This window comes from Bos indicus x Bos taurus, chromosome 3, assembly GCF_003369695.1.
Source record: "Bos indicus x Bos taurus breed Angus x Brahman F1 hybrid chromosome 3, Bos_hybrid_MaternalHap_v2.0, whole genome shotgun sequence".
NCBI lineage: Eukaryota > Metazoa > Chordata > Mammalia > Artiodactyla > Bovidae > Bos > Bos indicus x Bos taurus.
Window position 1 is genome coordinate 1,303,065 of NC_040078.1, and position 14,457 is coordinate 1,317,521.

The 14,457-nt window shown below is 36.5% G+C and overlaps 1 protein-coding gene across 4 annotated transcripts in view; it reads right to left on the bottom strand.

Moving 5' to 3' along the window:
- The window catches only part of POU2F1 (POU class 2 homeobox 1), a 215,385-nt gene that overhangs the window by 26,463 nt on the left and 174,465 nt on the right, over nt 1-14,457 (bottom strand). For all 4 annotated transcript variants that reach the window (XM_027526583.1, XM_027526572.1, XM_027526599.1 and 1 more), the window contains exons 10-13: nt 13,049-13,190; nt 10,930-11,075; nt 10,288-10,467; nt 8,744-8,849 (exon numbers count right to left, since the gene is read on the bottom strand). In XM_027526583.1, coding sequence (XP_027382384.1) covers nt 8,744-8,849; nt 10,288-10,467; nt 10,930-11,075; nt 13,049-13,190 — 574 coding nt within the window. The remainder of the gene's footprint in view (nt 1-8,743; nt 8,850-10,287; nt 10,468-10,929; nt 11,076-13,048; nt 13,191-14,457) is intronic.

The window sequence follows — 14,457 nt, forward strand, 5'->3', positions numbered from 1 at the left end:
AGAAATGAAAACATATAACCAGTAAAACTTGTAAATGCATACTCATATCAACAGTATGGAAAATGGCTCCAAACTGTAAGTAACTCAAATGACCATCAACTCGTATAATAAACAGAATATGGTATATCCATACAATGAAATACCACTCAATCATTAAAAGGAATGAAGTTCCAATATTACTCTGCAACATGGATAAACCTTGGAAATATCCTAAATGGAAGAAGCAAGACGCAGAAGGTCATGTATTATACGACTCCATTTACATTTGTCTGAGACAGGCAGATCCACAGAGACGGAGCAGACGAGTAACCGCCATGGTACTGGAGGAGTGAGCAGGGAGAGACTGATAATAGCTGTGGGGCTGCACGTGGTTTATTATGAAACGTTACTTCGGAATAAGAATTTGAGGCAGAGCATGTTTAGTTGAGATTATTAAGGGCTGTGGAATTTTTACAAGTTCTTAAGACACATAAGAATAGGTATCTTCCTGGAGCAGTACAGTCATGATCATTCATCTTCTATTCTAGAAAAGTTTACCAGAAATGTTGAATTTAACTCAGGAACACAATGAAAAGAAGTTAAATTAACCAATCATGAGGACTCCAAGGAGAAAATCTTTAGAAAGAAAGTAGAGTGTATTAGATAAACTATAAGATATTGAATGACTTTCATAAATAATATGAGTGAAAGAATATGCTACTTTCATCAACAGAAAAAAAGAAAGGCTGTATAAAAATTTCAGAGCAAAAGAGGCTATAATAAGAAAGTTATGGTCCAAACAGGAATAAAACTAAAACAGGACATGACGTTGAGCTGACAAGAGGAAGAAAACAAAATCCATTTGACATCCGACTCTTGTAATCTTCTCTTTCAAGGAGCAGGGTTTAAGTGCTGTAAAATTACATTTTTTTTTTTTTTTACCCTATCATGGTCTGGCCTTGAACAATATTTATGCAAATTTAATACTATTGTGGGCTTCCCTGCTGGCTCAGTTGTAAAGAATCCACCTGCAATGCAGTAGAGGTGGGTTCGATCCCTGGGTTGAGAAGATCTCTTGGAAAGGGAAATGGCAACCCATTCCAGTATTTTTACCTGGGAAATCCCATGGACACAGGTGCCTGGTGGGCTACACAGTCCATAGGATTGCAAATAGCCAGAAAAGATTGAGCGACTAAACCATCCCAATGCTATCATGCTCACTTTCTATTGCTATTTAACAAAGTACTACAAACTTGGCAACATAAAACACACATTTACTATCATAGTTTCTGTGGGTCAGGCGTGCAAGCACAGCCTAGCTGGTCCTCTGCAAGGCCACAATAAAGGTACCAGCCAAACTGTTTCATTCTGTTGGCATAACTGGCAAAGAGTATGTTGCCAAGCTCACCTGGGTTGTTGGAAAAAATCATTTGGCAGAATTTGCTTGCTACTCTAGACTAAATGCCCAGCTTCTTTCTGGCTGTTGGCTGAAGGTCAACCTCAAAGTTAGAGGTCACCCCCAGTTACCTGACTGGTGAGGTGGGTCTCTGAAGTAAGTCTGCTAACAAGACAGAGTCACAGAAGCATGAACACTACAAGACAGACACCGTGGTGGGGGCTCACCTTAGACTTTGTCTGTCAGAGTTATAAATTCTGATTGTTTATTTAATATTTTGCCTTTGACAATAAGAGTAATGATAGCAAACTTACCCTTATACCATAATAAGAAGAGAGAAACATATGAGAAATGTTTTAAATATGAGAAGATAAGCAGCACAGGGCTGTGATCCCTGAAGAAAGAGAAACAAATGATGTGGGCCCTTTATTTGGGAGCACTTCTATCTGTTTCTTTCTGGCAGCACTGGGTCTTCACTGCTTTGCACAGGTTTTCTCCAGCTGTGGTGAGTGGGGGCTACTCTTCGTTGCGGTGCGTGGGCTTCTCATTGTGGTGGTTTCTCTTGCTGTGAGCACAGGCTCTAGGCACAAGGGCTTTAGGAGCTGCAGAATGCAGGCTCAGTAGCTGCTGCACACGGGTTTAGTTGCTCTGCACTGGCAGGTGGATTCTTAACCATTGTGCCACCGGGGAAGTCCCTGGGAAGTGCTTGGGGAGGAAACTAAGTAGAGCACAGAAATTTCACTGATTCAAGGAGACGAAAACTATGGCTGATGCCAAAATGGCTGGAGTTTGCAGGAAAGAGTAGTGGAAAGGAAGAAACTACATAGAAATGTACAACGGGGTTTCCTAGAATCCTTAGTTAAATACAAAATTACACATGCACAGAGAAACACTATGAGTCTAAGCAGGGGTGGCTATAAGCTGAATGACCCTTGGAATTCATGCAAGACAAGGAGATACTCCTTGTCTAACTACACAGAGAGGAGACACTATTGAGTTGGGCATTCATTAGAGACCCCAGAAGGGTCAAAGCTGAAACTACTGAAGGCTGCTTTAGGCCAATCTAGTAAAGCTTAAAAAATAAGTCTTAAAAGGGTCAAGCTAATCTGTAGTAATCTATCTGCCTGCCAAAACCAACTCAGAAACTCTTTAAAAGAAGACATCAAAATCCTGATGTATAATCCCCATCTCTTAAGTACATGTAGATCTGTGAATATGATGCGAGATGCAATAACTATTCCTTTAACTGGATAATATCATATGACAAGGATGAGAGGACTGATTACCTTATATTTATAAGATTCTCTGTATTAGCTGACTGGATAGAGATTTTCATGTTGTTTTTGAAGAAGCTGCCATGTTTAAGGTCATGGAGCTAGGACTTGGGGTTAGCCTGTGGGATTTGACTGATCTAGCTGACAGCCAGCAAAAAAAAAAAAAAAAAAAAGGGCAGGGTGGGGGGACTTCAGTCCTATAACCATATGGATCGAATTCTGAAAACTAATGAACTTGGAAGATCTTGGTCGTCATACGAGGTCACAGCCCCAGCCAACATCTTGACTTCAGCCTGGTAAATCCCTGAGCAGAGGACTTAGCTCTAATCTATGCCTAAACTTCCAACCTACACGTGGGATAGTAAATGAGTATTGATTTAGGCCACTAAGTTTTAGTAATTGTTATGCACCAACATAAAACTAATATGGTTGGAAAGAAGACAACAATGTCTATTCTTACCACTTCCCTCAGCTGGAATTGATCAACTGATGTGAAACAAAACCAATGTCACTGTTATAAAAGATGAAAAATGACTCTTAAGTATATGAAATGATGTCCAACTTTACATGATTAAAAAACTGAAATTTAAAGTACTCTGAGAGAACTTCCCCAGTGGTCAGCAGTTAAGAATCCACCTGCCAATGTGGTGGATGTGGGTGCTATCCCTGGTCCAAGAAGATCCCACAGGCCACAGGGGCAACCGAGTCCTCGTACCACAACTACTGAGCCTGCGCAGTACAGCACCCTTGAACTGCAACTGCTGAGCCCCAAAGCGGCAACTACTGAAGCCATGCGCTCCAGAGCCTGTGCCTTGCTACAATGAGAAGTCCATATAGCGCAACTAGAGATAGCCCATGCACAGCCACGAAGACCTAGCACAGCCAAAAATAAAAAAAATAAAGGTACACTGAGACAGATATAATTTATCACATATCAGACTGGCAAAAATTAAAAAGTGCATAGGCTATGGGGAAGCTGGCCCTCTCATGTATTATTCAGTTCAGTTCAGTTCAGTCGCTCAGTCGTGTCTGATTCTTTGCGACCCCATGAATCGCAGCACACCAGGCCTCCCTGTCCATCACCAACTCCCGGAGTTCACCCAAACTCATGTGCATCGAGTCGGTGATGCCATCCAGCCTCTCATCCTCTGTTGTCCCCTTCTCCTCCTGCCCCCAATCCCTTCCAGCATCAAGGTCTTCTCCAATGAGTCAACTCTTCGCATGTATTATTAGTGGGAATGAAAATAAGTACACTCCTTTTGGAAGGCAATTTGATAGTATCCAACAAAACTACATAGATACTTTTTGACTCAGCAATTCTACTTTTTGAAATTTACCCTCAAGACACACTTCCAACAGTACAAAAATATTTATCCACAAGGTTACTCCTGCAGCATGGTCAATAATTAAAAAATATTGGAAACAAATTCAATGTCCATACAACAGGAAAGGAGTTAAAATAAAATGTAGTATATCCACATAATGGAGTCAAAGTTAGTTAAAATGAAAGTTAGGTCTCTCAGTAGTGCCCGACTCTCTGTGACCCCATGGACTATAGCCCACCAGGCTCCTCCGTCCATGGGATTCTCTGAGCAAGAATACTGGAGTGGGTTGCCATTTCCTTCTCCAGGGGATCTTCCCGACCCAGGGATTGAACCCAGGTCTCCCGCATTGCAGGCAGATGCTTTAACCTCTGAGCCACCAAGGAAGCTCCACATGAGGGAGTATCCTACAACAATAAAACAAGATAATGAAGATTTCCATGAACTAATGTGGAGTGATTTTCAGAATGTCTGTTAAGCAAAAAAAGGTCACCTAAGTATGCAGGAATGGCACAAGTGGGAATGGGATAGAAAGGATACAGAGAATTATGATAGAAAGGAATGACATTTTTCCAAGGAGAACTTAATATCGCATAGTCTTTAAAAAAATCACAAGGATGGAAGGAAAAACACTAATACTTAATATGAACAAAAAATAAACTAAATGGAATTTCAAATGAATAACGTAAATACACTGAAGGGTATATAAGAAGAACTAACACAGATAACTTTTGAACACAGTATTTGGACATCATGTCTTTAGGCTTAAGACAAGAACTCTAAACTGAACTGAATTAGTCGGTCTTTTCAGAGGCATGGGTTAGCAATTTTGAAATACCTTTCTTTTCACTAAAGGACTGTGCAATTAAGTAATTTGTAATTGTTGATAATGGGAGCCAGGTTACTTGTCACTGAGAAGGGAGTTAAAATATGGAAAGAGATTAGGATAGAAAAGAATGAACGAGAGGATACTGGATTGGAACTGGAGATCTCAGTATGAACTTGGGGATTTTAAGGAGGCTGATTGTAGGCCAGAGGCAGAGAAACTTTAAGATGAGGCTGAACATCATGTGTGCCAAAAAAATCAGGAAGTACTCAAAGAATGCTAGGGACACATCAAAAGGGCACAGAAGCCACTTTGAAGTAGTTCCCTTTGGCTAAATCTGGAAAATCTGAATACTAAAATAAAAAGTGATTGTAACCTATTGAATACAGAAAGAATTTCTGAGTCCACACTGATAAAGATAGATAAATAGGGGAAAAGGAAAAGTTCATCCTTAGAGTTGAAAGCCAACTAATAAATGTAAAAGAAATGATGAAACTATATGAGAGTCAGAATAACATAGATTCAGGCAAAAATCATCAATGGACACTAGTGTATAAACATTTGAGGAGCAGGATATTTGCAGTCTCAAACTCCTCATAAGATACTAACTGTAAAGAGTAAAATAACTCTAGAATGTTACTACATTAACAATATACAATAACTTATACAATGAAAAAATCTGGCAGATATCACCTTAATGAAATTATCAAAGTTAATAACATTGGGACTAACCAACAGCACACGTCTCCGCATAAGGCACAAAACGGACTCAACACCACTTCTGTGGGGTTCCTGGCCGAAGTACATCATCTGAATCTAATCATGATAAAACATTTGCTACTGCTGCTAAGTCGTGTCAGTCGTGTCCGACTCTGTGCGACCCGAGACAGCAGCCCACGAGGCCCCCCCCCGTCCCTGGGATTCTCCAGGCAAGAACACTGGAGTGGGTTGCCATTTCCTTCTCCAATGCATGAAAGTGAAAAGAAAGTGAAGTCGCTCAGTCATGTCCGACTCTTTGCGACCCCATGGACTGCAGCCTTCCAGGCTCCTCTGTCCGTGGGATTTTCCAGGCAAGAGTACTGGAGTGGGGTGCCATCGCCTTCTCCGGATAAAACATTTAGGTAAACCCAAATTAAGGGACATTCTACAAAATAACTAGCTATACTCTTCAAAAATATCAATGCCACAAAACACAAAGATTCAAATTGTCCCAAATTAAACGAAACTAAAAGACACAGCAACTGAATGCAATACATGATCTTAGATTTTCTTTTGCTGTAAGCAACATTACTGATTCAACTGGCAAAATCTGAATGTGAGTTATTTACTAGATAATAGTAATTGAGTCAATGTTAATAACCTGATGTTCTATAACTACTCTGGTTATATATAGAATTTCTTGCTTATTAAAAAGATATATAGTTAAGTGTTAGGGGTAAAGGGGGCATATCTGTAATTTGCTCTTAAAAACAGTTCAGAAAAAAACCACATACACAAACACAGGAAGAGAAACACACAGATCAGGGAAAAGGAAGAGAGGAAGCAAATACGGTAAAATTTTAATATTTGGAAAATGTAAGGAAGAGATTTGGGATTTCTTGAGACGATTCTTTTAACTTTTCTATACCTCTGAAATGGTATTAAAAACATTAAAGAAAAAGCTGTATGCACAAAGGTGTTCATTATAGTATTCATAATAGTGAAAACTTCATTCATTTAATAATTACTGGGCATCTTACACTCTAGGTGGTGTGCTGGACATGAGAAATACAGTAGTGAACAAGCAAGGCTGGTTATGTGGCTTAGAGCCTTGAGGAGTTTCCTGGGATTTAATATTTGCAGGGCTCAAACTGGGAAAGTTGGCTTCCCTCTGTAGAACTTAACCATGATGTCAGCATATAGAAATGTTTATGAAATTACAGTACAATCATTTGATATTACGGCAAATCAAAACTAGAAAAGTAAAGATTATAGAAACAGAGGAAGATGTTAAAAGATATTAAGTTTAAAAAAAGAGCAGCAGACACTGTAAATACTATTAGAATTGTACATCTATGCACACATAAAAAAAGATATAAAAACAGCACTCACAGTGGCTTTGTCTTTCCAATCTGAATTTCCCATGTTAAAAATTTTAATGATTAAAGAAAAATTTCATTCCAAAAGTTACTAACATTTCAGAAAATTGTCATAATTAAATGTACATAAATGGGCCAAGAAATTGAGTTTAAGAGAATTTGATTAGTCAGTTAAGATCACCAAAATTTTTTAAATTTCCAGCTAGTTTTGAGTATGTTTATCTTCTTAAAATTACCTTTTGCTTCAGGTTTGTGCCATTTAATGCGCCATTTTATGAAATCTGCAAAGCTACTTGTTCTTAATGTCTGAACTATTATGATTTTTTTTTTTTAACAATAGAGAGGTATCTTTAAACCTAATGTCATATGACTTATAATTTGTTTGGAAGGTAAACTACACAATTTACCAGTTAATGCAGTTAGGGCAGACAGTAACTGCCGCAGAGGCAGGAATTCCATGTTCCTGGTGACCATCACAACAGCAACCAATCACAACAGTTTGCATATGAAGCTAAGGTGCTGAATACTATACACTCTGGAACAGAAGCTTTTAATTTACCTCTAAGACATCCAGAAATGGCAAGCCTTAGTAAGGTGAGAGCTGATGAGGTTTGTCATTTATAAACCTCCTTGTATTTTACTAAAAACTGAGTATGTCTATTTTGTGAGAGGAAAAGTTTATAGCTTTCACCAAATTTTCAAAGAGGTCAAAGGCCCAAAAGTTAGCAAAGGTACTGCTCTGAATTAACAATATTATGAAATTTTCTAACTTAGAAATTTAATAACTACATAAAACCATTTAATCCAATTTTGTCACTTAAAATATGAGTGGAAAAAAAAAATCAAATTTCCCAACTCCAGGTTAAATTTAAGCTTGATTATGAAAGATCATAAATCTATCCAATGGTTACTAGCATATATATCAACCTGGTGAATAATTAGAGAATGTCTTCTGCAATATGTATCACTAAAAAAATTCTGATGACAATACTAATTTATTTTAGATGTATCTGGAAAATCTGCCATTTAAACAGAAAATATTTATTCATTTTTACCATGAATGTGTCAAACACTAAGCTAGGCACTGACATTTCAAAAATGACAGACCTTCTGAGATGTACAAAGTCTACTGGAAAAGAAAGAAGTACAAAAATTGTTTATAATATAGGCAGGTGGAAATAATTTCCTGGAGAAGCTAAACAATATATATCCAAGAAGAAATGATATTTAAGCTGGAGTAGTTTCATCTCTAACAGAAAGATGTGAAGGCTGGGATGGACGTTTTACACTGTGGGGATGTTTACAAAAGGTACAGAGGATCTTTTCCTGTGTTTTGAGGATAGGATCGAGAAAAGATGAGTGGAAGATAAGGTCCAGACAGTAAATGGTTTATAAATTCATGGTGAATTTGGATGTTTTCCTGAATGCAAAAAGCTGAAGCTATTAAGCATTTTTAAGGGGAGGAGAAGTTAATTGGAAAAAAAGTAACTCTGGGCCTTCCCTGGTGGCCCAGTGGTTAAGACTTGGCGCTTCCACTGCAGGTTCAATCCCTAGATGGGAAACTAAGATCCTGCTGCGTGGCATGGCCAAAAAAACAAAAAGGTAACGCTGAGGAGCAATGTAAAAGACAAAGTAATGTGGGAAAGAAAAAAAGATAAAATCTTTATGTGAAAGCATTCTTTCTGGAAAAACGTATTATGCCTGATACTTTTTTAGGAGTTCAGGTTTTGACATACAACTTTTTTTTAAAAAAAGCAATATATATTTTTAGTTAAATCCTTAGTTTACAATTTAATGGCAGATTCTCACAGAAACTTATCATGGGCCTCCTATTTGCCTAACAGCTGCACAGCCTGCTTGCTGCTTACCTGTAACAGAGAGATTAGTTACCGCAGCGCTGGTTAAAGGAAGGACTGGATTGACCGTGAGGGTAGTTGCTGCACTGCTTGTCACAAGGCTTGGTGTGGTTGCCACCTAGAGGCCGGAAGTGAAAACATGCAAAAGCATTTAAAAACCAAAATTTAAAAATTTTAAGTCCATACTGTAGATTTATTTTTCCTACAAACATTTTAAAAATTCCAGATACAACAGAATGAAATTAAACTGTCCAAAATGAAATGATTTTATTAATTACTCTCTGACCTTGGAATTGAGAAAGCTGGCTTATGTTGAAAGGCTGCTTTTACTAGATGGTTTTTCACTAATATTACAAATGGCTTTGTCCAAGTTTTAATGAGAAATTAACTTAAAAACTCCCATATTTCAATTATGTTGAATAAGATATACTCTAAAGCATTAAAAAATACTACACCATTATAAGTGATCTAAACAAGAAAACTATTCAAGGGGATCATAGAATTTGGAGTTCTTGTACATTACTTCTATTTTCAGCTATGTGGGGGCAAGACTGTCTTGATTTTGTTTTTAATGAAATCTCATTACGGAAAGAATATAAAACAAATTTCTTAAAATGGACAGTTTCTTTTTTTGAAATTACATATTGATACACTAAAGTAGCAAATATTGCCTTCCTTCTATCCTTCCTCCCTTCCTCCTTCTAGTACCAATAAATTGAAAACACAAAAGTCATGTACATAAAACAAAATTACCTAATACTATCTTTTTCATAACTACTATCTCATGAACTTTATGATTAAAGTCTTACCAGTTAACAATCAAAGCTTTCACTTAAACTAGGAAGTGCTATTAATGATTACTTTAGTTTGAAAAGTCTCCTTGGCATGGAGTAATATTAAATTAGATATAAATTAACAAGAAAATATCAGAAATGCAAACTCAACAATATTCCCATCTTTGGAATCCTGGTTGGAAACATGGCATCACATTCACAATTGTTCTAAAGATCAAGTGAGTCACATGACAACTATATGTCCCTTCAGTCTAGGAATACTATTTTAATGTTAACGGCAGTGGTTACTCAATAAGGTTATAAATAAAAGGGCCACATCAATACGAACTCAGAGCTAAAGGTTATCTGGGAATTTATTGTATTGTATTGTATCACTTAATCATCTAAGTAAAAGTTTAATAAATTGAGCCTTAGAACCCAAAATGAATAAAGAGCAACTAAAGATTTTTTAGATAACTGATATTAGCTGCAAACTGACTCCCAGTTATAGAGTAACCTAAGAAACCATAGCAGAGAAGAGAATAATGAAACTGCAATGAAATAGGAAAGGATTAAAACTGTTGAAAAAAAAAGATCAGTTAAGTTCTTGGGTTAACAACAAGAGATTTCATTACTTCGGTAACATTTAAAATATAAATGTATATACCTTTATTCAACATGAATATATATAATAGATTCCTATAATGATATAAATTCATTTGATAGGTCACTCATAATGTAAACATTAGCCCTCGAGCACGTACCCTTGCATCCCATCCTTACCAGTGAGGCTGGGCTGGGGAAAACTGCTTTGATAGGCGAGCTGCTGGTCCCACCACTGCTGGGGGGGTTGATTCTTTTTTCCTTCTGGCGGCGGTTACAAAACCAAACACGTATTACCTCCTTTTCCATGTTAAGTTGATCAGCAATCATGGTGATTTCTTCCGAGGTAGGCTTTTGATTCTGAAGGGGAAAATAATAAAATCATCTGTTGGAAAAACTTTCTGAACTACAGGCATAACCATGTCATTAAATGAATAAGCAAACGGGAGGAGAAACAAGAGAATGAAGTTGGGCTATACAGGGCCATATTACTCCACTTCTAACAAAAAACTTCTATATTCTAATAAGCATTTATTAAATGTAGTCATATTAACTTAGAATGTTATTCTTATATATATATATTTTTTTTTTTTTAAGGAAAATTAATCATGAATGAAACGAATGCCTTATTTATTAGTGGGAATTTAAGAATTTTTCCAGTGCTTCATACACATAATCTCATTTGGACAATGTGAGGAAGCCAAGAGTTCTGGTTCCAAACACTAGAATTTAGCCAAACCAAACTACTTGTGTTTCCCCTGTACATAACGTTAGTATTACACAGACAATCCCATGTATATGAAAAGTTAAAACCTCACCAACCTCCAAGAAACTCTTCTCTAAGGCCACACGAATGTTGGTCTCTATGCTGGTGCGTTTCTTCCTCCTACGGTTCAAGCCCTCAATCCCCATCCCTGGAGAATTCAGGGCACTTGGGCTGGAGAGAGCTGAATCAGATGAGAGGTTCTCTGTAAGAAAGAAGAAAACACATAAATCAAATTAGCTGGGTATGATTCATGCACATAATATACATATTAACAATAACAATCAACCAAAATACTTTAGGCTAAAAGCAAGTATGAAAGGTTATTATAACTTATATTAAAATATGTTCACTACCATGGATCTTTCCACTGCTCTTACTGGCATTCTCTGTCCCAGGATGGTTCATTATATTGTCACTGCTAGTCTTTGTTTCTGACAAGGCAGTCTACTACTCCTCTCTTTACTCTAAGCTCTACCTCTTCTGCTTTTATGAGAGTTCTGTTCTCCTGTTTTGGTTTTGCTTGCTCTTTTATTTATTAACTCTAAGGATGAAAGGAAGAAAACATGGAAATTATTGACTGTTAAATGTTTATCTTGCAAATGACCTCTCATTTTATTTCACTGGTATTCCTCTCCTTCCCCTCAAACCAAACAATGAAACACTTTTAAACTAATTAAAGTTTAAACAAGATTCGGTCATTTAATAGTTTAATGACCCTGAGCATGTCAGAGACATCTCTGAGTTTCTTTCCACTCTGTGTTCTACGAAGGGAACAGACCACAGGTTCTCTCACCTGTGGGACTCAGTAAGATTACAGATGCTGAGGCCATATGTAGAACAACGAAATCAGACTGTTCAAAGCTGGGAGTTACAGGTTTGTCTTTGCGAAAGACCTGAATTTTGTTCACATCTACAGTGAGAACCACAGTTTAGGGGATCTCTATGATTCCTTACAGCTCTCACAGTTTATGATTCTGTGACTCAAAAGTCAAAACCTCCAAAGGGAAACCGCAGCACAAAGCATGTAAGTTAAAATTAATAGCTCAATTTTTTTAATGTATAAAAAGGTGGTCATTTAAAAAAAATCAAAGTATAATGGATTTACAATATTTTGTTGGTTTCAGGGATATAGCAAAGTGATTCAGTTATAAATACATTTTTTCAGATTGTATTTCACTACAGAGTATTACAAGATGTTGAATATAATTCTCTGTATGATACAGCAGGTCTTTGTTGCTTATCTATGTATAGTAGTAATTTGTATTTTTTGTATTTATTAAACTCATACTCCTAATACGTCCCTCCCTCCCTCTCCCATTTTTGGTAACTATAAGTTTTTTTTTTTTTTTCTATGTCTGTGTTTCTGTTTCTAAATGAATACAGATTCATTTGTATTATTTTTTGGATTCCACATATAAGTGGTATCATACAGTAGTTGTCTTTGTTTGGCTTATTTACTAAATATAATATTCTCTAGGTCCATCCATGTTGTTGTAAATGGTAATATTTCATTCTTTTTTATGGTTGAGTAATAGTCCATTGTATATGTATATGTATATGTACATATATATGTATATATGTATATGTATATGTATATGTATATGTATATGTATATTGTATATACATACCAATGTGTGATCACTTTTTTTTTTTTCTACTTTTATTTTATTTTTAAACTTTACATAATTGTATTAGTTTTGCCAAATATCAAAATGAATCCGCCACAGGTATACATGTGTTCCCCATCCCGAACCCTCCTCCCTCCGTGATCACTTTTAATAACAAAGCAGAAATACTATCAGGAACAAATTTATAATAATCCATGGAGGAAGAACCAATAAACTTGTTTTTCAAGTTTATTTAAATACATAGGCCTTCTTATCCTCTTCAACTTCCTTCAACTGTCTCTCATTCTGGGCTCAAATATAAGAAATGTTCCAAAGCTAAAAACTATTGCTGATTATGTACCTTGTAATTACTAGACTATTTAAATGAATTAGCTCTCTAATTTATGTAGTCATAATTTACGTTGATCCTCTCAAGATTAGTGAGCTTCAAGATTCTGTAGTATCAATAATGTAATAAGAAATATAATCCCCATTTATACAACAATCCCTCCTATAAAATTTCAATGATCAACAAGGAAATATATATATTTTTTATATATTTACCCACCTGCATCATTTAGCCACTTCTCCAAAAGTGGCTTTAATTTGCACATGTTCTTAAAGCTGAGGTTCAAGGCTTCAAAACGAGAGATGGTAGTTTGGCTGAAGTCATTTCCATACAGTTTACCCATAGCAAGCCCAACATCGCCCTGTACAATAATACAGAATAGGAAAGGAGAGAGAGAGAAGATTCATGCAATGTTTATGGTCTTCACTCGAGGGTGCTGCTCCAGTAACTGTTCTAGACAAAGAATCAACAATCATTCCATTTACTGGGTTCCACAACAACATCCATCCCTAAGCTGAGCACAGTATTCCAGTGAAGGTTCTTGTTAATTAGGCCTCAATGGTGACAACATTCAAAACTGTCCCATATTCTCTCCATATTGAATCTCTTCTTAATTATTGAAATATCAAGTATTTCTGCTAACTCTCAAAAGGTTGTGCTGATATTCTACCAAGTAAGTGATGCAACCAAAGTGATCTAAGTAATCTTTAAAAATCAGTTAACCCGTATCACCTACAGGGTTAATAGATGTAACTGTCTTGATAACCTTAGATATTTCTGAACTAATCCAACTTCACATAAATCACTTTAAATCTTAGAAATTATGCTTCGTTCTTTAATTTTTTTCCTGTAAAGTTATTTCTGGAAGCTGTGAAAAAAAAAAATCTCCTTTGCACTCTTAGTTTGGATTTCAAAGTTTGTTATAAAAACCAGGTATTCTAAAAAGACTACTTCTGTAACCATTATAGAAATTCACAGTAGAGAGTTTTGACCCATTTAGTCAAAACCTTTATGGGCACTGGAAACTTGGTAGCCTTAGAGCAATAGAACAATGATCCCCTGAATATACTGCAAAAAATATCTTTCTCTATAAGCCTTTGAAATGTATGGAGGGCTTTTCCTCCAGCTGAAACCTCTCTTATTGTATATATATAGGTAATACAAAGTGTCAGTCGCTCAATTGTGTCTGACTCTTTGTGATCCCATGGACTGTAGCCTCTGTCCTTTGGATTCTCCAGGCAAGAATACTGGAGTGGGTAGCATTCCCTTCTCATGGGATCTTTCTGACCCAGGGATCGAACTTGGGTCTCCTGCATCACAGGTGGATTCTTTACTGTCTGAGCCACCAGTTATATAGTAGAAATAATTCACACTCTCATTTTAAATAGTTTAGTGACAAGACAGAAAGGCAATATTTCTGGTCCAAAATACTACACAGCTAATTCTACTAAGACAGTCACCTCCCAAATATCTTGGCAACACTCGTTCTGAATTAGGAACATCTCACTCCTTTGATTCATCTCCCCTATAAACCACCTTTTGGATAGAACATTGTCTATTAACACTTACATAAGGGGTTAGTCAGTGAAAAGAAAGAATATTTCTTTTTAAACTCCATTTTCTCACTG